The following is a 23305-nucleotide window of genomic DNA, read 5'->3' as shown; positions in this document are numbered from 1 at the left end:
CGGGAGCCTCGAGCCTGGCTTTAGAGTCTTCCCGGTAGGCGGCGCGGGAGGGAGAAGAGGTTTGAGGGGCTGGGCCGATTCCCTCCTCGCCCCAATGTGAACGGTCATCCGGACCCCCGTCAGGCGAAGGCTGCCCAGAGAGGTGGAGCCGGTGGCCGGGCCGGGAACATGAGGCAGTGTCTCTTCTTCCTGACCAGCTTGGTTCCTTTCGCGCTGGCGCCGCGACCTCCGGACTACGCGGGCTTCGGTTCCCACCAGCAACTCGGTAAAGGCCCGGGGGAGTTGGCGGAGGCCGGTACCCGACACCTGGAGCGCGCTGCTTTGCGGGAAGAGCAGGGGTGTCGGATCTCTCAGGTGTTTGGGGGCGGAGTGTTGAACAGGCGACGGTAGCGCGTCCCTAGTTTTCAGTGGAGGAAGGGGGTGTGGCTCTCTGAGTTGAGGGCAAGAGTAGAGGAGACGGACTTGTTCCTCTGAGTGGGGAGAGGGTACTGCAGGGGCCTCCCGCTGGTGACCGAGGGCCTGGGTTGGGTGAACAGGCGACGGTAGCGCGTCCCTAGTTTTCAGTGGAGGAAGGGGGTGTGGCTCTCTGAGTTGAGGGCAAGAGTAGAGGAGACGGACTTGTTCCTCTGAGTGGGGAGAGGGTACTGCAGGGGCCTCCCGCTGGTGACCGAGGGCCTGGGTTGGGTCTGCTCCCTGGGTGGGTTGGGTCTGCTCCCTGGGTTGGTTGCTTGGGTCTGCTCCCTGGGTTTGTGTTTCTAGAATGTATTTGGGAAGAAGGTAAGGCGGGGCGTGGGGGGCGGCTGATTCGTGTTTGGAGAGGGAGATGTGGTCAAGGTCCCTGCCCTCCTAAGGAGCAAATCTAGTATGTGTGTAGAGGAGAGGAAGGGCCCAGAGCTCCAGAGTTCTTCCTGGCGCTCTTAAGGAGCGAACCAGAATTTCTACCGTAGGAAGTACTTACGCAGTCATCTGGTTGGAAGGTGGCGACTGGAGTTGGAATGTTGGAATTTCGTTTTGTGAACATCTTAAGCATAAGCACGTTCTTAGTTATTTAAATCGTAGCTTATTGGAGATGCTTGGGGGGTTGGAGGTGGGAGGCCTGCCGAGCCAACTCGTGATGCTGCCACTGTGAATGCTTTCCTTGCGATTTTCAGCAAATTATTAGAGATGACCAATTTGATCAGTTGAGAGCCTAGAAAGTAGAGCGTTCCTATTTAATTAGATTTTTCTAGGGAGATTGGATTTCAAGGATGGACTTCACTTTAAGAGAAGTGAAGTTCGGTGGAAGTTAGTTTGTGTAAACTTAATACTGTATTTTGGGTCCTTTACTTTTTAAAAGTTGATATATAAGACACTTTGATTAATTCGTAATAAAGTGTGAAACAGTATATTTTCCCAGTGTGGGAAGTTGTAGGCTTGTCGTTTTTGCATGGTTGTGTTGGTCCCCAAATCTCACCATGATTCCATATATAGTATTGTACAGATTGAGATGCCATGTGGGTTTTCTTCATGGCTAATTTTTGCATTAGTTTGTTACCTGGCTTTTTTTTTTTATTATTTAATGGAGAGAAATTGTAATTGATACAAATATTAAAGGTTTTGAGTGTTCTCACCTGAATAGCTGCCTTGCAGTTGTCTTGAAGTGGATAACAAGTGACTAGTTGAATGAAAGGCAGGAGAGCCAGTTACGAAGTGCTGAGATGTGGTAAGTCAATACAAATTGAAGGAAAATTTTGAAGTAGGGGTGGTCAGGATGAAGGGTTAGGATAGAGATCTGCTTCATATTAAGGATAAATGTTAATAAAAAGAATAAACATGTATTTCAAAATACTAAAATTATATTTTTGCTACCCTAACACAACTTTCACTTATATCCTGCTGTTGTTGACAGGTGGAAAATAAGCATGAATCCTAGGGAAGCATATAGTATACAGAAAAACATTATTTTCTAGATTGATTTACAACAATATTTGCAGATCATAAGGTTTTTGTTTTGTTTTGTTTTTTAAAGATCCTAACTCCTGACTTGGTGTCGCTAGCACCATGCTCTCCCAAGTGAGCCAACTGGCCATCCCCATATAGGGATCTGAACCCGTGGCCCTGGTGCCATCAGCACCACACTCTTCCAAGTGAGCCACGGGCCGGCCTGTGTTTTGTTTTTTATTTGCAAAGTGAATACCATTTGTGCCAGAAAAATGCATAGAGTTAACTTGTTTATTCACCTGATATTTGAATAACATATACTGTCTGCCACGTATTATGCATGGCATTGGAAATGCAAACATCAGGCAATATTCATCTTCAAGACATAAAATAACAGGGAGAACTCCAGAACACATTATGGCAGATGTTATCATCACAAAGGTGCACTGAACCTAGTCTGGGAAAGTTAGTGAAGGCTTCCTGGAAAGAGCCCAGGTTAGGTAGGTGAAGAGGGAAAGTAAAGACGCTCCTGATCATGGCACTTAGAGACTGAAATGAACCTTGGAGATCATGTCTAGTACTTTTAATAAAGAGGCAGGAAAAATGAGTCTCAGAAAGGTACAGTGAGTTGTCAATGTTTATACAGCTAATGATGAATATATGCCTTGTGGGTATTTTTTCTTTTGAAAAATGACTTTTTTTGTGTTTGATAGGGCAGGATGTAATTTGTTGCTTAACTTAACCCTACCATTATTTAGATTGAGTTGGTAAAGACCAACAGATAGTTTCATAGTTAAAGAGCATGGTTTATTGTTTATTAGCCTACTTGTCCTGTAAGTGTTACCATAACTGCAGTATTAAATATTGATTAGGGCATGGTGCTGAGAACACCAGGGTCAAGAGGTTGGATCCCTACACCAGCCACTGCAAAAAAAAAAAAAAAAAAAAAAAAAAAAAAATTGATTAGGCATAGATAACCTTTTTATGAAGGGCAAAAAATATATAATAAATAGAAGCCTGACTTTTGGAGTACTCCATAGGACACTGAAAATGATTTCAATTGAACTGTTATGAAATTGCATAATTTAGGAAAGTTATGAGTCAAGTGAGCTTAGTCATGATGATATCTTGTTGAAGTTGCAGCTGGGTGTATACGTCTCACTTTGATTTCAAAATTGTTTTCCCTTTGTGTTACTTTCAATAGAAGAGGATGTAGTGGGTGGAAGGAAAAAATATAGGTCATAGATGAGGGTTGAAAGTTTGTATCTGAAACATATTTTAAAATTTACCTTGAGGTTACTTACTGGCACGGGGATTCTCCATATTGCAGTGCTTGTTTCATTATTGACAACCCCATGTTACTCAGTATTTTGACATCTGGCTTCCTCTTTTAATATGTTAATTTTCCTTATAGGCTGCATTCTTTTTAAACCTAAACACTTAACCACCCTAACTGCAACAAGGGAGATTTAATGTAACTCTGCTTTGTAGTAGTCAAAGAGATAAACTATTTCTGGAATAGAATAAAGAGGAGAGTTAGGCAGAGAGCCATGATGGGGAAATTGGAGAAATCATTTTGCTTTCACTGGATTTTCTAGAACATTAAGTGCAGGTGTCCTCCAAGGCCAAGTGTAGTTGATTTTTGGATCCTTCACCACTTTGTATTTGTGAGAGATGGCAAGTGTGTGCAGCTGGAAGTATAATTTGAAGAAAGCCTGAAAAAGATTGGTAGGGAAGGAAGGAAAGGCATTGGCTTCACTGAGGTAGGGAAGTGAAATGAAGGGCTTTTCATGTATTTCTTAACTTAGTCCTAAAATCAGCTAAGGAAATGGGCATCTCCCTCCCTTTCCCCACTTCCTTTTTCTTCTGCCCTTTTAACATGGGTGGTAGATTTTGACAAGACTCCTCCACTACCCTGGTTTCACTTACCATTTGACTGTGTTCTGCTAACTACTAAATATGTATCTCTGACTTGGACTTGTTTTCCGAAGCTCCGGACTCTCATATCCAGCTGCCCATTTGATGTTTCCACCTCAATGGAAATAAAACATGGCACTTCCAATATAACATGTCCAAAATTACTTACCTGTTCTTCTGATTATAGGACAAAGTTTAATCTAGGACTAGGCAGTAGTGCTGGGAATTGTGGAAGTAGTCTTATTGCCTAACCTGAACTTGCATCTGTCTTGGCTACAGAGCCTTATGGGCCAATCCAGATTTCTGCAGAATTCTGCTGACTTTTGTTTGGGCTCAGCTTTTCTGGATGACTGGCCTCACTGGATAGTCTTGGCCCAGGTTAAGTCCCAGTGCTGCTGTGGAACTCTGGATAGGGAATTAGTTGAGGCAGCTAACCATGTTTTTGGTCTGTGATTGGTTGAATCGGCCGATGCAGAGGGCTCACTATACTTGAGTATCCATGGATTCTGGTATCCAGCAGGGTCTTGGAACAAATCCTCCTAAGATACTGAAGGATGACTTCATTCCATCCTTTTACTGATATAAACTTACAAATAAACTTATAAAATTAAGTTTTTAGTTCCCTGGCTCTGGGGTCCCTAGCTTAAGTGATCTCTGCTCTCTTTTTCTCATCCCTTATTCCCAAGGAGGAATTCACTCCCAAGTGCCTAGGGCTTATTGCGTGGCCTGGCCAGGTTGCTTCCCTGTCCTACTGTGTGTTTTGGGGAGTGCTGAAGAGCAGTTCTCAAGTTCTGCACAAGCACAGTAAATACTTCACAACAGTTCTGGCTTTATCTTTTCCACTTCTGACTCTGATCAGAAGCAAGAGCAGGAGGACCTTATGACACCAAGGTCACAGGTTCGGATCCCCACGTGGCCAGTCCCCCACCTCCAAAAAAGAGCATGACACTGATAATGATGTCATTTTAGGGGAACTTTTTGTACTTCATGCAGGGGAAGAGTAGAGAGTAATGGTGCTACAGAGGTTGTGAATTATACTTGTAGGTTGTATTATAGGAAAATGGCAACCTGCTGCAAAGTTAATGTAAAAAGTCCACAAATGTTTCCAGACTCTTCTCATACAACTTTATTTACATTGCCCTCAAATATACATTGGGACAATAATATATATGTGTATACATATATATGTTTATATATGCACAAATTATACACTTAATATTTTGAAATTTAAAAATTAGGTTTAGCTTAAAAATGTTGACTCTGGGCTTGAAAGAAATATGGGTATACTGTAGGTCACTGTACCAAAGTCAATGGCCATAAAAGCCTATCCCAGAGACAAAACATATTATGGTATAAAAGAAGGGTGGAGTGGAAGTTTTATTAAATCTTCTATTGTCAACTCCACCACTACATCCAGAAGGCCAGAAACGAGCACTTCTTTTGAGTGTCATGGCACTCAAAAGATTCGGATTTTCATATTTGGGATACTCAACCTATATCAGCTTCTTTTTGCCACTGATGTCAAAGTTGAGAATCATACAATAACAGGTTTGCTTGCCTTTTTTTGGCAGCTGGCTGGTGAGTGGCTCTGAACCCTTGATTTTGGGGTTACCAACACCGAGCTCTAACCCACTGAGCTAACTGGCCAGCCTAGGTTTGCTTTCTCTTCATGCAGAATCATTGTATGGCTTACCAGTAACACAACTGCATACATATGATGACTTAATGCAAAACAAGTCCTATGTAAATGAGCAATGTAACTGCAAACTGTATATAAGGAACAAGATAGAATATTGAAACTCCAGATCTTTCAGCATCCACTTGTCCCTTCTGTCAACCCCTCCCCCACATCTCTCCTACTTGTATTTTTTATCTCAATGAATGATACCACTATCTACCCAGGTACCCAAACCGGAACCTTCGGAGTCTTTTAGTGATCTCCACCTGGTTTGCTGAGCAGCTTACCAGCCGATTTCCCAGTTTCTGTCACCTCTCCCAGGGTGACGGAGATGCAAAGGATTACTCAAAGCCCATTTCTCCAGAGCAGTGAGAGGCCCGAAGCAGTTACCCCCAGGAATAATTCTTTCAGGAACAGAAAAATCCCGGGAATAGCTCCAATCAGGTTTTCTCTCCTTTTTATTCTCTAAGCAAGAAAGTTACAGAAAAGGAACATAGGTGGTTATAGAAAGAACAATGAGATAATCGTCGTACTTTCCCATCATAAGGTTTAGCTGCACCAAGGACATCTGCCCTTATAGCAAGCATTTTTGCTGTGTTAGAATTTTTTTTATCTACAACAGAGACTTTAGTCCTGGGACAGTTTTCTGTCTTTCCCAAGCTTAACACTTCAATGTGCAATACCAAAAGGTTAGGCTTTGTGAAATACATGTGCTTATAAGTGTTAGTATGCTCCACAAGATTCCAGTCTTGTTCTCCTCCAGCCCATTCTCCATGCTGCAGTCATAATGAAATTTCTAACTTACAGCTGTTACCCTTTTCCAAAGTCCAAAATACTTAGTTTTGTTCCATGGCCCTTCATGACCTGGCCTCTGCCTGCCTCTCCTGCCTCACAACTCATCATATTCTCTCTGTGCTGCTCTGCAGTGCAGCCTCCCTGAGTTGCTTTCACTTCTTATATTCTGTGTTTCTAATTATGTCTTCTACTTAAAACCTGTTCGTTCTTTCCCTTCTCTTGGCTGCAGCCTCATCCTGTTGCTCTTAACTTCATTACTGCTTCCCTGGGAAAGAATCCTTGGCTCACCAGGCAAGGGTCATGCCCCTTCTCTGTCCTTCTATAACTTCCTGCAACTACTTCTCTCAGCATATGACACACTTTTTTTTTGTCTTTTTTTTTTTTTGACTGACCGGTAACGGGATCGCAACCCTTGGTGTTGTGCCCGCACCGCACTCAGCCAGTGAGCGGGAACCGGTCTCCACATGGGATCCGAACCCTCGGCGGGAGCGCCGCCACGCCCACCGGGCCGGCCCTAACACACTTTATAATAATTTTTTGTGTGATGGTCTTTCCTCCAATGTCATAATTACTGGAAATGTATTTCTTTTTCTCACTCTTGTATCCCTAGGGCCTGAAAAATGAGGTTCTCAATAAATATTTGTTAAATAAATGAGTAAATGGAGCTTGGTGAAATAGAGGGGAAAAAAGTGTAGAATGTGTGTGTAAAAAAGGAGAGGTGGAGGTGGGATAGAAAAGATACAAAGGCAGTGAGGAAGGAGGATAGGGTCTCTAGGGACAGACAGGAGACCAAGTGAGGGGAGTGAGACTGTAGAATTTAGCCGAGCGGGGGAGGGGTGAGTAGGGGATACCTAAATAACACTCCGTCTGGGCTTTTGAATTAAGTTGTTTCTATTTTCTAATTTGTGTTTGTAGTAGTTGAAATGAGAAAAGCTTAGCTTTGTTTAGGGTGATTGCTGGAAGAACTTGTAGAAAATAAGGAAAAGTGCTCTCATTCTAGAGAATGATGGGCAGTCATTGTGGAATTTTTAAGATACAGAATATGACCAGGTACTGAGTTAAAGTTTTTGCAACATTGTCTAGTCTTAACTATAATAAACTCCAGTGTAAGAAGGCCAGGTGGTTTGTACTTAAAGTTTATTTAAGTATTTGTATATTGATAAGAGATAAACTCTTGGGAAGTGGTGAGAAATAATATTCTGTTGAAAAGGCTATTGAACATTGAGATTACCAATGGTTAGAATTTGGGAAGTGAAGTGCCATGAAATATTGAGTATCTTGAGAGGTTACTTGCTAGTGAAAAGACAATAGCAAGAGCAGTAAGTAGCTCCAGTTTGGCTCGTAAGGAAGAGCTGTTTGTAATGGCTCCAGGACATCCTATTTGAGATATCCAGTTATTAAAAGAGAATAAATTACAGTGGAAACATATTAGTTAAGTATTTTAAAATGCTTTAGCAAGCTACATTTTAAAAAGTGCCTATGGTAGAAAATACACCCAAAATAACCAGTGAGGTTGCTGTCTTGCCCTTATTTTTTTTCCTTGGCCTATTTTTATATGTGAAGATCATGCAATATGAATAGTTTGTAATCTACCTTTGTTTATTTAACATTATAGCATAAGTATTTTCTTGTGTTGTCAAAAACCTGTTGTAAGAAGCATTTTAAATAGTTATAGATTTTCTCATCATTTGGAAATGCTATAATTTATCTATTTCTCAGTTAATAATTTACCTTGTTTCTGGTTTTTGTTCTTAAAAATAATGCAAGCCTGAATAATGAACATCTTTGTGCTTAAAGGTTTTTTTCTTTGAGCTGTTTCTTTAGCTTAATTCAGTGGTTTTCAAACTTGAATGTGCATCAGAATCACCTGGAAGGCTTGTTACACACAGATTGCTGGACCCATCATGAGGATTTCTAATTGAGAGAAATCTGATTGATTTCTGAGGGAAGGCTTGAAAATCTGCATTTCTAACTAGTTCCCAGGTGCTGCTGGTGTTGCTGGTGTGAGGACTACACTTTGAGAACTATTGGCCTGTATTATTACAATGAAACTACAAAACTGGGGTTCAGTTTCTAAGTCAGTAGGAGTGATTATGGTCTTGAATGAAACTGAATTCATGTACCAACCTGCATCAGGGAAGTTGAAGATCTAAAGGATTGTATTGGTTATCTCACCATTGAGAATTTGTGCATTTTGTGAACATATGAGTGCTGATATGTGCAGGGCTCAATGCTGAGTATTATGAGGTAAGGATACTGTGATGAATGAAACATAACTCCCTTTTGGTCATTTCATAATCTATTTATGATTTAAGACAAATCTGTCATAACCAAAAAGTGCCGGAGGAAAGATATAAACAAAGGCTTTGTGAGGTCATGTTTGGTTGACAAATCAAAAAATAGGAGACCAAGAAGTAGAAGGTCCCAGAAGAGCTAGCCTTTTTTTTTTTTTTTTTTAAAAAAAAGGAGTTTCAGAAGTATGACATCTAGAAAGCTTGGGTATTTCAGCCAGGCAGCCCCAAATGCAAAACCCAGATCTGTGCTACATTAGCTTTGTGATATTAGACAAATTACTTACTCACTGTGAGTCTATGTCTTCATCTGTAAAATGAAGATAATGCCCCAGGGATGTTTGTGGGGATAATGTAGTAAAACATCCACTGTGGTGCCTTGTAGGGAACATTCAAAAATTGTTGAATAAACGGTAAGCTTCTTGAACATTTTCCATTGGTGCCACTAGCATTACAATTGGCAGGACCAAATCACCAAGAATTATCTCCATTGGCATAAAAGAGTCTGATACCTTCTGAAACAGTTTTCCTCTGGATTAAATTTAAAAGGACATTTTGTTAACAGAAAATGGGTGGTATCTAGCAAGTAAGAAATTTCCTACCACTTTATTTAGTTTTATCTTGTGTTAGAACCTTGAATGAACTGCCTTTAAATTTACTTTCATTAGATAGCAGTATGCTTACTCCCTTGCTTTTTTCCAGTTTAAATATTACATAACAATGAAGTACTTTTCCTTCTTTGATCACTCTTTGTAAACTAGCCTTTCCTATTCCCTGTCTCTTTTATCTTGCTTTAATGTCCACAGCACTGGCATATATTTTCTTGTGCATTGTCTCTCTCTCCCAAACTAAAATGAAGCAAGGACTTTGTTTTGTTAATGCTATATTTCAACATTTATACCAATGCCTGGTTGATAGCAGTGAATGAATGAATTGGTAAATGAACTAGTTGAAGGCAAGGAGAGAAGTATTGGGTTGATTCTGTTAAAACTGGTTTTGTGAGCATATTTAACATCAGTAGCAATAAACTTGTAATTTAAATTCCTTCTACATTTAGGGAATTCTAAGTCCATTGGAATAATTTTTGAATACCATTGCTTCTGCGGTGATATTTGTTGAGAAAAAAGGAAAGCTTCATCTCAAATATTTTTAGATGGTTTCTAAAGAGACACAAGTTGCCCAACTTGTCTTCTAAAACTCCTCCTCATTTTGCAGGAGGCAGCAGTTTCGGTTGTTGAAAAGTGATTTATAGATGTAGCATATAGTTTATTGTATTTACTCTTGTTCTGTACCAAATCTTATTTGTGCTTTTTCTATCTTTGTTTTTTGGGGAGTGCATCTTTTCTTTTCCTGGGTGCTGACTCAGTTTGGTAAAATAATTCATGTTGATTTTCTTCTAGGGATTAGATGGTTTTATTGGTTCTATTTCCTGGTGTCAGTGGATTGATACATTGAGTGTCGGAAGGCAGCAATGATGGGATACTACTACATTTTTGCTTTTTAATTTGGCATATGCGATTTTTCTGTAAAAGATTTACTTTCCCAGTTTTGGTTTGCTCAGGCCATTAATACTTTTGTTGCTGTTTCTTTTTACACATCAACTGATGAGAAATTGATGTAGCCCAGTTTGGCGATAAGGTCAAGTTGGCTACCTTCGCTTTAGGAATTTTAAACATACAAGCCAGAAATGTCTTTAATCTAGAAGTTATTTCATTGCATAAATGATACTCTTTGATATATCAAAATTATTAGTATTTAATATGCAGTGCATGTTTAGATTTTCCTAATTGTCTCAGATACCTTTCCACAGTTGATTTGTTTGACCTAGGATCCAAAGAGGTTCAAATGTTGCGATTGCTCGCTGTATTCTTAAGTCTATTATGTCTCCACACCTCCTTTCTTTCTCATGATATTTGTTTCCTGAAGAAACTGGGTCATTTGCTCTGTAGGAATTCTAACATTCTAGGTGTGGCTGATTGTGGGCTGATTGCTTCCTCCAGTTATTTAACTTGACAACATCTAATTCTCTTTATGTCCTAAAAACTGGAAGTTAGGTATTTATTAGATTCAAGTTCAATTTTTTGGGGAGAATACTTCCTTAGTCGTGCTGGGCACTTCATAGTGCATAACATCAGGAAGAGTTTATTGTCTGGCACTCTTATTTTAGTGATATTACAATTGATTAGTAGGTTTAGGTGCTAATAACCTTTTTGCCTTTATTTCAGAGAAACTTGATTCTTTGCTCTCAGACTATGATATCCTCACTTTATCCAATATCCAGCAGCACTCGTTAAGAAAAAGGGATCTACAGGCCGCGACACACTTAGAAACCCTGCTAACTTTTTCAGCTTTGAAAAGGTAATTTGAACTACTCATAGGATAATGTTGGGGCTGAGTGGGGCTTGGTTTGGTGAAAGGAGAAAAAAAAGGGTATCTACTGAAATCTTAGGAAATTAAATTTTAAAGATTTGTAATTGATATAATTATAATCTGTTATATGAATCTCATATAGTGTAATTAATGCTTATTCTAAAATTCATACTGATGAATATTTTAAAAAAGTGAGCTGGCTCAGTTGCTTAGAGTTTGGTGCTGATAACACATAGGTCCAGGGTTTGATCCCTATACCAGCCAACCACCAACAACAAAAAACAATAAAAAATTAAAAAAAGTAAGTAGGTGTTCCACAGGTAGTAATGATGGTAATAATATATTTATGAAATTCTAACAGAATTTTAATTAATTGAATGCTTATAGTACCTTACATTTTTGCTGTTACCATCAACTGTATACTAAATATTATCTTCATTTTACATATGAGGTTTAGAGATAAAGGTTTTTTATTTAGGATCCCACAGCCTGGTGGTGTGTTGGGTCTAGAATTTAGTGTTCTTTCTACATTGAATTCCTCTTACTTTATAGCATAAACTGATTGTTGTGGTCTGTTTAGGCAGCAATTTTAATGTTGCGCATGTTGTTTTGCAGATTTAAATCTGTTCAATAATTTCAGGCCACTTTCTAAAGTCTTTTTAGGAAGCTTTATCCAATGTCAAAAAACAAACACTAAGAGAATATAAGTGGGCTGAATTATTTTTTACTCATAGGATAGGCCTTTTCCACCACATTTTACAAAAATACAAATAATATGTGCACCTGGTTTAAAAAACAAACTACAGAGAGTATATAAAAAGTTTTCATTTCTTCATAACTCAGTTGACTTCCCATACCCAGAGAGGTTTTCCTGTGTAAACTTCCAAAAGATTTTAATGAATATTTTTTGCATATAGTTCTGTAGGTGATATTGATAACATAGATTTACCTCATTTTAAACAGCTGCATAAATAATCCTGTTGTACAAAATTGTAGCACCTTATTGACTAGTACCTTACAGATGGATATTGTTAACCAAAGTGACTTCTTTCTTATAACAAATGATGCTCCAGTGAGTACCTTTGTAGATATACCTTGTTTAGGTGTTTTTATAGGATACATTCCTAGAAGGAGAATTAGTGTGTTGAGGATATTTATAATATAAATATTTATTGATTTTGTCATGTTTTCTGCCCAAAAGAGTAGACCAATTTATTCTTCCAGCAGTAATATATAAGTTTACCTGCTTCCTGTTACCCTTGCCAGGACTAGGTTTTATCAGCCTTTAACTTTTGCCCCTCTGAGAGGGGATGGTATCTCATAGTTGTTTTAATTTTCATTTTGTGTGAACTTAAGCATCTTTTTTATATATTTATAAGTCATTTGTTTTATATTTCTATGAACTGCCTTTTCATATACTTTGACCATTTTTCTATTGAGTTTGTCTTTTTGGCCAGGGAATTGCAGTAGTGCCTAGTATATTAAGGAAATCGGTCTATTATCTCACAAGTTATTGATATTTTATGCAAATATATATATATTTTACTATATTTTAATTTTTCCTAGCTATTGGCATCATCCTTAGGTTATTTTTGAATGACTTTTTTTGGTTTGGTTTTATGTCAGAATATTACAATATTGGTTATTTAGCTTCCAACCTACAGCAAATTAGAGCAGAGTGGTAATAATAATGATAGCTACAGTTTGTCAGGTGCTTATTTTGTGTGGTTTACTAGGCACTTTGAATAAGTTATCTCTAATAATTATCCCTCATTCTCTGCGTAGAAGTTATTACTTCTTTTTTGAAGGTTAGAAAAAAAAAATTGAGGCTCAGAGAGGCTAGGTGGTTTGCCCAAAATCGCTCATCTGTAAATGGCATATAGGGTTTGAACACAGGTCTGATTCCAGAATTTGTGTTATTTCTGTTACACTGGTGGGGAGTTTGGTGATGTATCTTGGATACAGTAGTGAGAAATGAGAAGGAGAAAGGGAAGAGGGAGGAAACTATCAAATGATAAGAATTCAAAATTTAGCTTTCTGGATTTCTTTTAAAGTTAGATTTGAGGTGTCCTGTAGAATGCTTGCCATAGGGGCAAATACTTCCGTAGCCTTACATATTTCTCTTTCATGTTTCATAGGTGACATTGATTATTTAAGGAAATATTAAACGATATCCACTTACCTTCTGTGTAAGGAAGGTTTGCAACTTATTTTATTTCTGTTTCTCATAACACAAATACCTGAAACTGAGTAATTTGTTAAGAAACAGTATTTATTGCTTGTAATTTTAGAGGCTGGGAAGTCCAAAGTCAAGGGAACACATTTGGTGAGGCCCTTGTTCTTGGTGGTGGCTCTATAGTGATACAGGGTGTCACATGGTGAATGGCTTGAGCTAGAGAGCTAACTCCTCACTTGCTCTCCTTTTGAAGCCATCAGAACCATGCACATTACCCCCATTAAACCATCAGTGGAGTAATCCATTCATGCCGGTGCAGTCCTTATAATCTAATCACCTCTACAAGGCCCCATTTTTCAATTACCATAATTGGATTTCCCATCCCCTTAAGACTGTCACAGTAGTGAATAAGTTTCTAATACAAGAAACTTTGGGGCACACAATTCAATCCATGCAGGTGTTTAATGGGAAATGTTTCTAACAATCAGTGAGAATTTTGTACCAGGTGCTTTAAAATAGGTTATTTCATTTAACCCTCAAAACCAGTGTTAGTAGGGGAATACTTAGGTTCATTCAGAGATTAAGGTCAAACATTAAGGAAGTGGTAGAGAGGATTTGAACCATGTTTGACAGTCTCCAAAGCCTATACCTTTTCCTTTCTGTCATATTGTGTTATGAAAGCTTTAAAAAAGAAAAAAACACCTAGAGTAGCTGAAACAATCAGTTTGTACCAGGCCAAACTTAATGTGAAGCCACTTACTACTTGGTGGTGATGCTAAATGAGAAGATTTTGTTTTTATTTTTATTTATTTATTTATTTTTTTTAAAAGATGACCGGTAAGGGGATCTTAACCCTTGACCTGGTGTTGTCAGCACCACGCTCAGCCAGTGAGCGAACCGGCCATCCCTATATGGGATCCGAACCCGGGGCCTTGGTGTTATCAGCACCGCACTCTCCCGAGTGAGCCACGGGCCGGCCCAGAAGATTTTGTTTTTAGATAGCAGGGAAGGCAAAATAATTTAAACTGAGATCATTACATTAAATTCGGATGTTACCCCGGGGCCTTGGTGTTATCAGCACCGCACTCTCCTGAGTGAGCCACGGGCCGGCCCAGAAGATTTTGTTTTTAGATAGCAGGGAAGGCAAAATAATTTAAACTGAGATCATTACATTAAATTCGGATGTTAATATTCGAGATTGAAAAAGCAATGGAAATGCTGAGATATTGCATGATGAGTTCAGGTAACTTTATGAAAAAAAGAAACCTTTAAACATTCGCCTTACAAGTTACATTTCCTGTTTGTTATAAGCCAAGAAATACTCTTATTCTAAACTCATGAAAAAAAAAGCTGCAAATATTTTGATACTGTTTTGGTAATGTTACCAGATTTTTTTTTTTTTTTTGAAAAAGTTAAACATTCCTCCTAAAAGTGAAAAATCTCAGACAATTTGAGGAGGGCTAGACCTGATAAAGAAATAAAGTGATATACCTGACTAAATGGACCATTAAAAAAGATAGGAAAATGTTAATTCAGATTGATCAGCTGGTAGTTACTGGAAATCCTTAAATAAAAAGTCAGAAAGATAAAAGAATATATTAAGAAAGTCTGTAAGTAAATGACTTCACATAATTTTGGGAGGATAAAGTGAAAGAAATTTTGACTGATATCCTGTTGGATATTTTATAGGTCAAAAGCTAAGATTGGAAAGTGAAAAAAACATGAATTTTACCATTACTTGGTCTTTATCGTTAATGTGGAAAATGGAGAATGGAATTCCAGTGCTTTTTCTGGAAAGAACATTAAGTTAAAAGTAATATTGCAATTCATAGAGTTTTAAAACTAAATAATAAAGCATTTATAATAGACATTTATAATGCTTCTCTTTCCAAATTTTCAGTGTAACTGAAGGGGGGGGAAATCATAACTGAGCATGTGTGTGAAGATTTGTTTTAGGATAGTAGGAGAAAATGTTCCAAGGTTTTATGAAATAATGTTCTATTGTGTGTCTTTCCCTCTGACCATTAAAAAACCACAAGCAAACTAAAATTACCTTGTTTATTGCTTAAAAAGTTAAAAATATTTGTTGCCATGGAAACAGTTATAGTTGAGATTTCTTCCTGGCAGCTTAAAGACTTATGCAAACCCATGGGGAAGTAACATTTTGTATTTTCAACACCACAGCTGACAAAATTTGTTCCTGTGGCTGAGATGAATAACATACCTTTCTTTGTCTTTGATGTTCATGGGCGCATTGAAAGGCTCTGTAAATAATAATTGAAAGTCTTGCTCACCACTCGCAGTTTTTATGCCATGACTGAAACTTGTAGAAAACGAAAAGAATATTAAGCCAATGAAAGAATTGGAGTGTGTATTTTAATGTCTGTGTTGGGTATGTTGCATTTATTTTCCTGATGGTAATTGTGTATTCATTTTTTCAAGATAAGTTCTTTTGAGAAGGGAAAAAAAAGCATGAGTGCTTTTAAAGCAGCAGTAATTAATTTTGCACAGCAATAAAAATTGTTTTCCCATAGACTACCCAGCTTGATTGCCAGAGGCAGCATAATAAAGGGTTTTGAAATAAACCAAGTTCAATCTCCAGTTTCACTATTTACTAGCTATGTAACCTTGAGAATGTTGATTAACCTCCTTGCCTCAGTTTTCACTGGTACGAAGTGGAGATAATGGATACAGAGTGCCTAACACGAAGTAGGTATACCATAAATAGTATATAATAATATTAGTCTTTAATGATACAATTTTGAAATAAGCTGGACTCCAACTACTCAGATGTGTGTTTTTTTATTCTTAAGAGTTTCCAGGAAAGACGAATGCATAAACTCTTTGAATCTGGGACCGGCCCGGTGGCGCACTGGATAAGTGCGCTGCTTGGGAAGCGCGGCGGCGCTCCCGCCCGAGGGTTCGGATCCCACATACGGACCGGTTCCCGCTCACTGGCTGAGCGAGGTGCAGGAGCAGCACCGAGGGTTGCAATCCCGTTGTCGGTCCCCGGTCCGGGTACGGGGGCAACACTGAGGGTTGCGATCCGTTGCCGGACACGGAAAAAGACAAAAAAAAAAAAAAAAACTCTTTGAATCTTTTCTCCCCCAGTTGTAGTTTCTTTTGGTCTGCAAGTTTTTACAACTAAACGAATTAGTCCACTTGTCTTTATAGCAGGTACCTAGTAAAACATTGGTTATAATTTGCATAGTGTTTTGTTAATGTCAGCTCCTCTGGCTTTTTAAGAAATTTTAAGTAAATGAAAATTAGGCTTCTATTTTATGTGGTAAAAGTAAAATATGAATGCATTCTTTCTTCAGGCATTTTAAATTATACCTGACATCAAGTACTGAACGCTTTTCACAAAATTTCAAAGTTGTGGTGGTGGACGGTAAAGATGAAAGCGAGTACACTGTGAAATGGCAGGACTTCTTCAGTGGACACATGGTTGGTTAGTATGGAACTTGTTCGTTTGCCTTTGTGTCTGTGGTGTTAGGTCTCCAAATCTAACTCGATTGCATATTCTTTTTTGGTGAGGAGGGGAAAGTGTCACAGAAGCACATTCTTTGTTTTGTTTGAGCTATCTAAGTTTGGAAGCAGAAGCATTCTAATAGGAGGAAATTGATGTTATCTATCGTGTTATACTAGCTGGCTGGCTTGATAATTAAAATTAATTTTCTCTCAAGTGAAAAGAATTTAGCCTTCTCTTGTCTTCAGGCAAGGATTGTAGGTTTCTCTTATGAGATTTTTAAACAGGGAAACTAGGAGATAAAATAATTTACTTTATGATCTTATTATGTATTTATTTGAGAAAATATATCAAAGAAGCAATTGCAGTTTACTTTTTGAACTTTTTCTGCAATAAGAAAAAAGAAGTGGCATTTGAAATTCCCGAATAGTACAGTTCGAGGCATGTATGTTCCAAATCATGCTTTCTGCCTTCTCTTTGTTCTTCCTTACCCAAAAATAGGTAGAGTTATTCCAGAGGAAAATCTACAGTTTTGTTTTGGGAAAGGGATAGGTTTAAAATGACAAGACTTGAGGCTCCTCCTTAGGAGGTGTGAATTATCTCACTTTCTGGAGCCTTTGTTTCTTGGTTGCAGAGCTCTCACAGTACCTAGGCAAATTCCTCTCTGATAGAGGGTATGGTTGGTTTTTATTGACAGTAGTGCATAGTTGATTTCTTGATATAAATTTTTTTAATTAATAAAAAACATTTCTTTTTCTCTTAAGGTGAGCCTGATTCTAGGGTTCTAGCCCACATAGGAGATGATGATGTTACGATAAGAATCAACACAGACGGGGCAGAATATAATATAGAGGTAAATCTACACCTGAATTTTTTTCAATACCTCGTGTCTCCGATTTTTAAAAAGCTTCTCAGTTGTTTTAAAATGACAATGGTGAAAATTAATTATACTTATATAAAGTTTTTTTTAATACCAGGAAAGTAGATTTAAAAAAGAAAAAGGATAATATTTTTTACATTTCTAAGAAGCTGTCACAAGATGCACCCTTTATTTCTAAGTACCGTAATTGAGAGAGTCACATGAGGGGTGGATAATAGGAAGAGAAAACTTTTTTCCTTCCTGACTCACTTTTCCTATTCTTTATGTAATAATTCTACTCTAAGTGTAAACATTTTCAAAGATGAAGGCAAAGTCTTGATTTCTTCACTTCTCCCTTTCTCCACTTCTCCCTTTCTCCACTAGATACTCTGCAAAGCCTAGATCAGTAAAAGGTGATAATTCACAGTCTGAGGAAACTTTAGGAAACTGTCAGGCTCTGTCCACTTGTTATATTCTAGACACTTGTTATGTATAGTCCTTGTTATATTGAAGGACTAGCAGTAGAAATCAAGACCAAAATAGTCATGTTTGTGGAAGATGCATATCCACATGTCAGTTACTGGTCTAGGAAATAAAACCTTTGCTGCGTATTTTAAGTTGATTCTTTGTTTCTCAGAAAATGAGAATACTCTGGGTAGTGGTGGTGATAGCACCAAAACAGATCACCTGTAGGAAAATTGTAATTCAGGTAAGTCAAAATGAAATTTTCAGGTGTGTTTGAGTGCTGGTTAGTGGTAAGACAGGGTGCTAGTGCTGGAAACCCTATACATTTCAATAACATCCACATTACATAGATCTTTGTCTATAAAAAAAGGAACCAATGGCCTTGCAGTGTCATAGTCTGTTAATGTTTAGACTATCTCATGTCAATATTTTGGGAAGTCTACCTACCAGAAAGAAAAGTTTAGTACAAAGTAAAGGAACTGATATTATAAATAAGTTATAAATTCTAGAATAGGCAAGTTAATCACTAGGGTGTCTTAAATTTGCTGCTGCTTTCAATTCGTTTTTTAAAAATACCTTTGTTTTGAAAATACATGCTCCTTGCAAAATTCAGAAAACAGAACGATTTTATTAAATCTTACCACATCTTCAGATAACTATTCTTGATATTTTGAATATCTTTCCAATTTTTTTATATGTATATACATTGTACAGACTTTTCCTGCAAAACTAGGACCATACAATATGTATATTTTGTTTTCACACATTTTTCACTTAACATTGTAATAAGGGGTTCAGTCCCTGTACCAGCCAGCCACCAAAAAAGTCCCAAACAATATAATTATAAATATCTCTTTATGTTAATAAATATAGATCTAAATTAGGATTCATAATAAAGGCTGCCTGTTGTTCCACTGAAACAATGTACCATTTATTTAACCAGTCCTCCATTGATGCTTGATTTATTTCTAATTTTTGAAATATTAGGCTATAGTGAACACTATTAGGCTTTAATGAACAGCCTTGGGCACACCTTTTGTGCATCTGTTTAGTTGAGGTGTTATTCATCAGATGATTTTTTCCAGCAACCTATTAGTAAAAGTGGTAATAGGATTAGCTTTTTATTAATAATGACTACCTTTCTTTTGAAATCTCAATACATAACTGGATTCATTATTTTACATTATCTTCAAGTTAGGTATTATCACTACTTTACCTAATGAGAGAAGTTATGCTCAGTGAGAGAAGTTATGCTCAAGATAGACTGAATTACTTGTCCAAAGCACATAGTGAAGTAAGGTTGAAGTTTGAACTCAGGTGTCTTTGATCCCACAGCCTGCTGTCTTTTCTATGCTAGACTGGCTATACTAGGAAACTATTTATGTGAACTTAGAAATGTTTGATCCAAAAACATTTTTTTTTCTCTTCTCCTGTTCATAGGCCAAGTGAGCTTTACTAAATATGGAAGATTCCTATAGCCCAGGAGTTGGGTTAGTTAACTTTTGAGGTCTCTGCTAGTCCTGAGATTCTATAACCATTGTTTCTTAAATCTACCTCAGACATGGATTATGAAAGAAGGTGTGTGTGTTTGTATTTGTGTGTACATATTCAACAGATATAATTCGTATACTATACTATTCACCCATATGTATGTAATGTATACAATTACATAGTTTTAATTTTTTTAATTTTTCTTTTTTTGTGGCTGGCTGGTACGTCTGTAGTTTTTAGTGTATTCATAAAGTTATGCAAACACCACCACAGTCAAATTTAGAACATTTTCATGACCCCAAAAAGAAACTGTTTAGCTTTTCCTTCTCTCTCCCTAACTCCCTCAGCCTCAGGTAACCACATCTCCTGTTTCTAGATTAACCAATTGTGGTCATTTCATGTTAATGGACTCATACAATGTGTGGTCTGTTGTGTGTGGCTTCTCTCACTTAGAATAAAGTTTTCGAGTTTCATCCATGTTGTAGCATGAGTACTTAATTTCTTTTTATTGCTAAATAATAATCATGTGTGGATAAAGTGGCTGTACCATTTTACATTCTCATCAGCATATATGAGGGTACTGATTTCTTCACATCCTCACCAGTATTTGTCTTTGATTATAGCCATCTTAGTTGGTATGAAGCAGCATCTCATTGTGGTTTTGCTTTGCATTTTCTTGATAGGGATATACAAGGGTACTTGAAACAGTTCATGTAAAGATTTGTATTATCTTTTAATTCCATTTTTCTGCAAAATTTTAAGTACCCATACACATATACACACACACAGAGATTTTTTTTTGGGGGGGGGGTACATGCGCCATAAACTGCCTGGTTCTGATGAATCTCGTGTCCTTATAGAGAAGAACTTTGTTTTGAAAATGCAGAAGCATCCGTTTGACTTGGGTAGGCTTTGGAGTATGTTAGTTGTGATTTACTCTGGACATGCAGCATTGTAAATGCAGATTTTTAAAAAATTGCTTTCCCTGAAACTGATAATAAGTTTCAGGCATATTGCTGCAAGTTTTCAGTCTTCTTTCATAAAAATGTATTTTCTCTTTGCTGTGCATAAAATCTAGCATAGCAAAAAGATGCCAAACACCTGAATGTTAAGGAAACTAGAATGGAAATGCTACATGAACAGAAACCTTGTCTAACTTTTATTGCTATATCATCATCACCTATAACAATGCCAGTATACAGTAGGCATTACATAAATTTTTTTTTTTTGTCTTTTTTTTTTTTTTCATGTCCGGCAACAGATCGCAACCCTCAGTGTCGCGCCCATACCGGACTGGGACCAGCAACGGGATCGCAACCCTCGGTGTTGCACCTGCACCTTGCTCAGCCAGTGAGCGGGAACCGGTCTGTATGTGGGATCCGAACCCTCAGCGGGAGCGCCACCGTGCTCCCAAGCGGCGCACTGTAGCAGTGCACCACCGGGCCGGCCCCTACATAAATATTTTTGAATGAATGAAAAGGAATTGCATTTTTCTCTTCCGGATCCTCTAAAAAATTTCATAACTTGTGCAAACTAGTAATACTTTTCTTATAGAGATAAAATAATCAGAGAGAATAATCCAGGTATTTATTTATCAGCACAGAAACTTCATATGATAAAAGTTGAGGGCTGGCCCGGTGGCGCACTGGAGAGTGCGTCGCTTGGGAGTGTGGCGGCGCTCCCGCTGAGGGTTCGGATCCCATGTGGAGACCGGTTCCCGCTCACTGGCTGAGCGTGGTGCGGGCACAACACCGAGGGTTGCGGTCCCGTTGCCGGTCAGTAAAAAAGACTAAAAGGGGAAAAAAAAAAAGTTGAAATGATTTATTTTGGTTAAAATGACTAGTCAGTTTACTTAACCTAGAAATGAATGTTATCTAAGAACAAGCAAGGATGTTGGAAGAATTTAGTGTTTAGGAATTTTTATTTTGTTCATTGCTGTTTTAGCCACTTTGGAGATTTATTAATGATACTAAAGACAGAAGAATGTTAGTTTATAAATCCGAAGATATCAAGAATGTTTCACGTTTGCAGTCTCCAAAAGTGTGTGGTTATTTAAAAGTGGATAATGAAGAATTGCTTCCAAAAGGGCTAGTAGACAGAGAGCCACCTGAAGGTAAGGCTTAAAAAATACATTTCAAATAGGAAGCATATTACAGCTGTCTTCAGTAAAAGTGACTATTAATTGATAAAAAATGACATATTATAAAGTGATAGTATTTGTCTTAAAAATAGAGTTTTGTTCTAGAAATTAAAATTCCTTTGTCTATAATGTAAGAGTTGAAAACACTAGAAAATAATGGGAACAATAAAGATTGGACTTTATTTTTTTTTTTTAAAAAGATGACCGGTAAGGGGATCTTAACCCTTGACTTGGTGTTGTCAGCACCATGCTCACCCAGTGAGCCAACCGGCTATCCCTTTGTGGGATCCGAACCCTTGGCCTTGGTGTTATCAGCACCGCACTCTCCTGAGTGAGCCACAGGGCCGGCCCAAGATTGGACTTTAAAAAAGATTAGGGAGAGGGGAAATTGAATGATCTGAAGGAAAATACTCTTTATTTACAGGTATTTAGAAATGACAAAATTGTTGAAAAACAGTAGAGTTTATAAGAAATCAGTTGAAAGCAAGGGAGATCTATATACTGTTTTGAATACAAAAATGTTATCGGTCTTTGGATAGATCTGTTCAGGGTCATTTAAAAAACATATAACCATCTTGGAGAGATGTTCTGCTGTCCTCATTTTTGAAGACCTTAGATAATATTACTAGCATTTAGTATTTAAAGAAATTCTAAAACAATTTGATTATTTGATAAGAAAGATGTCCTATTAACACAAACTAATTTTTAATGTATGATTATCTTGACTTTTTCCTGTTACTTCGGTTAATTCGTAGACTACTTCTAGAAAAAAATGGCTGATGGCTTCATAGCCCAGCAATAGGTGATTGTTTTACTCTGTTAAGCACTTCTTAAGGTTTCTGTGTTTTAAAAATTGGAGAAGTACTTTTTTCTTTGGTTTTGAATTCTACAATTTTAAAACCTCGATTACTTTTCACTTCTCTGTTTTCCTCCAAATTGTTTTTTTGTTCAAGATACCTTTAAGGATACTAGGCCCAAATAATGTTTGTTTTTCAAAATTATACTAGATTTAAAGTGTTACTATAAAAAACTTCCTTGTTTTGGTGAATTTTGATTTAATAGTGCATACAAATTCATATTAGAGCTTGTTCATCGGGTGAAGAGAAGAGCTGATCCTAATCCCATGAAGAACACGTGTAAATTATTGGTGGTAGCAGATCATCGCTTTTACAAATACATGGGCAGAGGGGAAGAGAGCACGACCACAAATTACCTGGTAAGAACTTGGTATTGCATAAGGTAATTGGTTAAAAAAATCCACGTAGGTGCGTAAATTCCATTTAAGAGAAGGCTGTGACAATTTGAAACTTAACGAGACTAGATCTGTTCCAGATGTTCTGTTATTTCCCCAAAATATTTGAGTGCTATTCTCTGAACTTCTTACATTACTATATGGAAATTATAGTTTTAGATGTTTTTTATTTGTGTTTTTGGCGGCTGGCTGGTATGGGGATCTGAGCCCTTGACCTTGGTGTTATATAACACTGCACCCTAACCAACTGAGCTGACTGGCCAGCCAATAGTTTAAAATTTTTGCAAACGCATTGTACCTTTGAACTATTATTGTCTTTACATTAGCATTTTTATGCATATTAGTTTGGGGAGAGTTCATAACGTGATCCTTCTGTCTTTATACAAGTGAGACTTTAAAGATATTGCTGCTACTATGGCAGTGAACCTGTGGTGTCATGTGTGATGTATGCTCCAGAGTAAAAAATATATATGTGTATTTGC

At 37.6% G+C, this 23305-nt stretch overlaps 1 protein-coding gene across 1 annotated transcript; it reads left to right on the top strand.

Moving 5' to 3' along the window:
- Nucleotides 1–72: 72 nt before the first annotated feature.
- On the top strand, nucleotides 73–22712 carry LOC103604111 (disintegrin and metalloproteinase domain-containing protein 17-like). Its single transcript, XM_008588698.1, has 6 exons — nucleotides 73–265; nucleotides 10827–10959; nucleotides 16468–16598; nucleotides 17381–17469; nucleotides 21376–21544; nucleotides 22634–22712. The coding sequence occupies exons 1-6, from the start codon at nucleotides 169–171 to the stop codon at nucleotides 22651–22653; spliced, it is 639 nt and encodes a 212-aa protein (XP_008586920.1). The 5' UTR covers nucleotides 73–168; the 3' UTR covers nucleotides 22654–22712.
- The last annotated feature ends 593 nt before the right edge of the window (nucleotides 22713–23305 follow it).

This window comes from Galeopterus variegatus, unplaced genomic scaffold, assembly GCF_000696425.1.
Source record: "Galeopterus variegatus unplaced genomic scaffold, G_variegatus-3.0.2 Scaffold4978, whole genome shotgun sequence".
Classification (NCBI taxonomy): domain Eukaryota; kingdom Metazoa; phylum Chordata; class Mammalia; order Dermoptera; family Cynocephalidae; genus Galeopterus; species Galeopterus variegatus.
The sequence above is the reverse complement of the archived record's forward strand: the minus strand, read 5'-3'. Positions and strand labels throughout refer to the sequence as shown.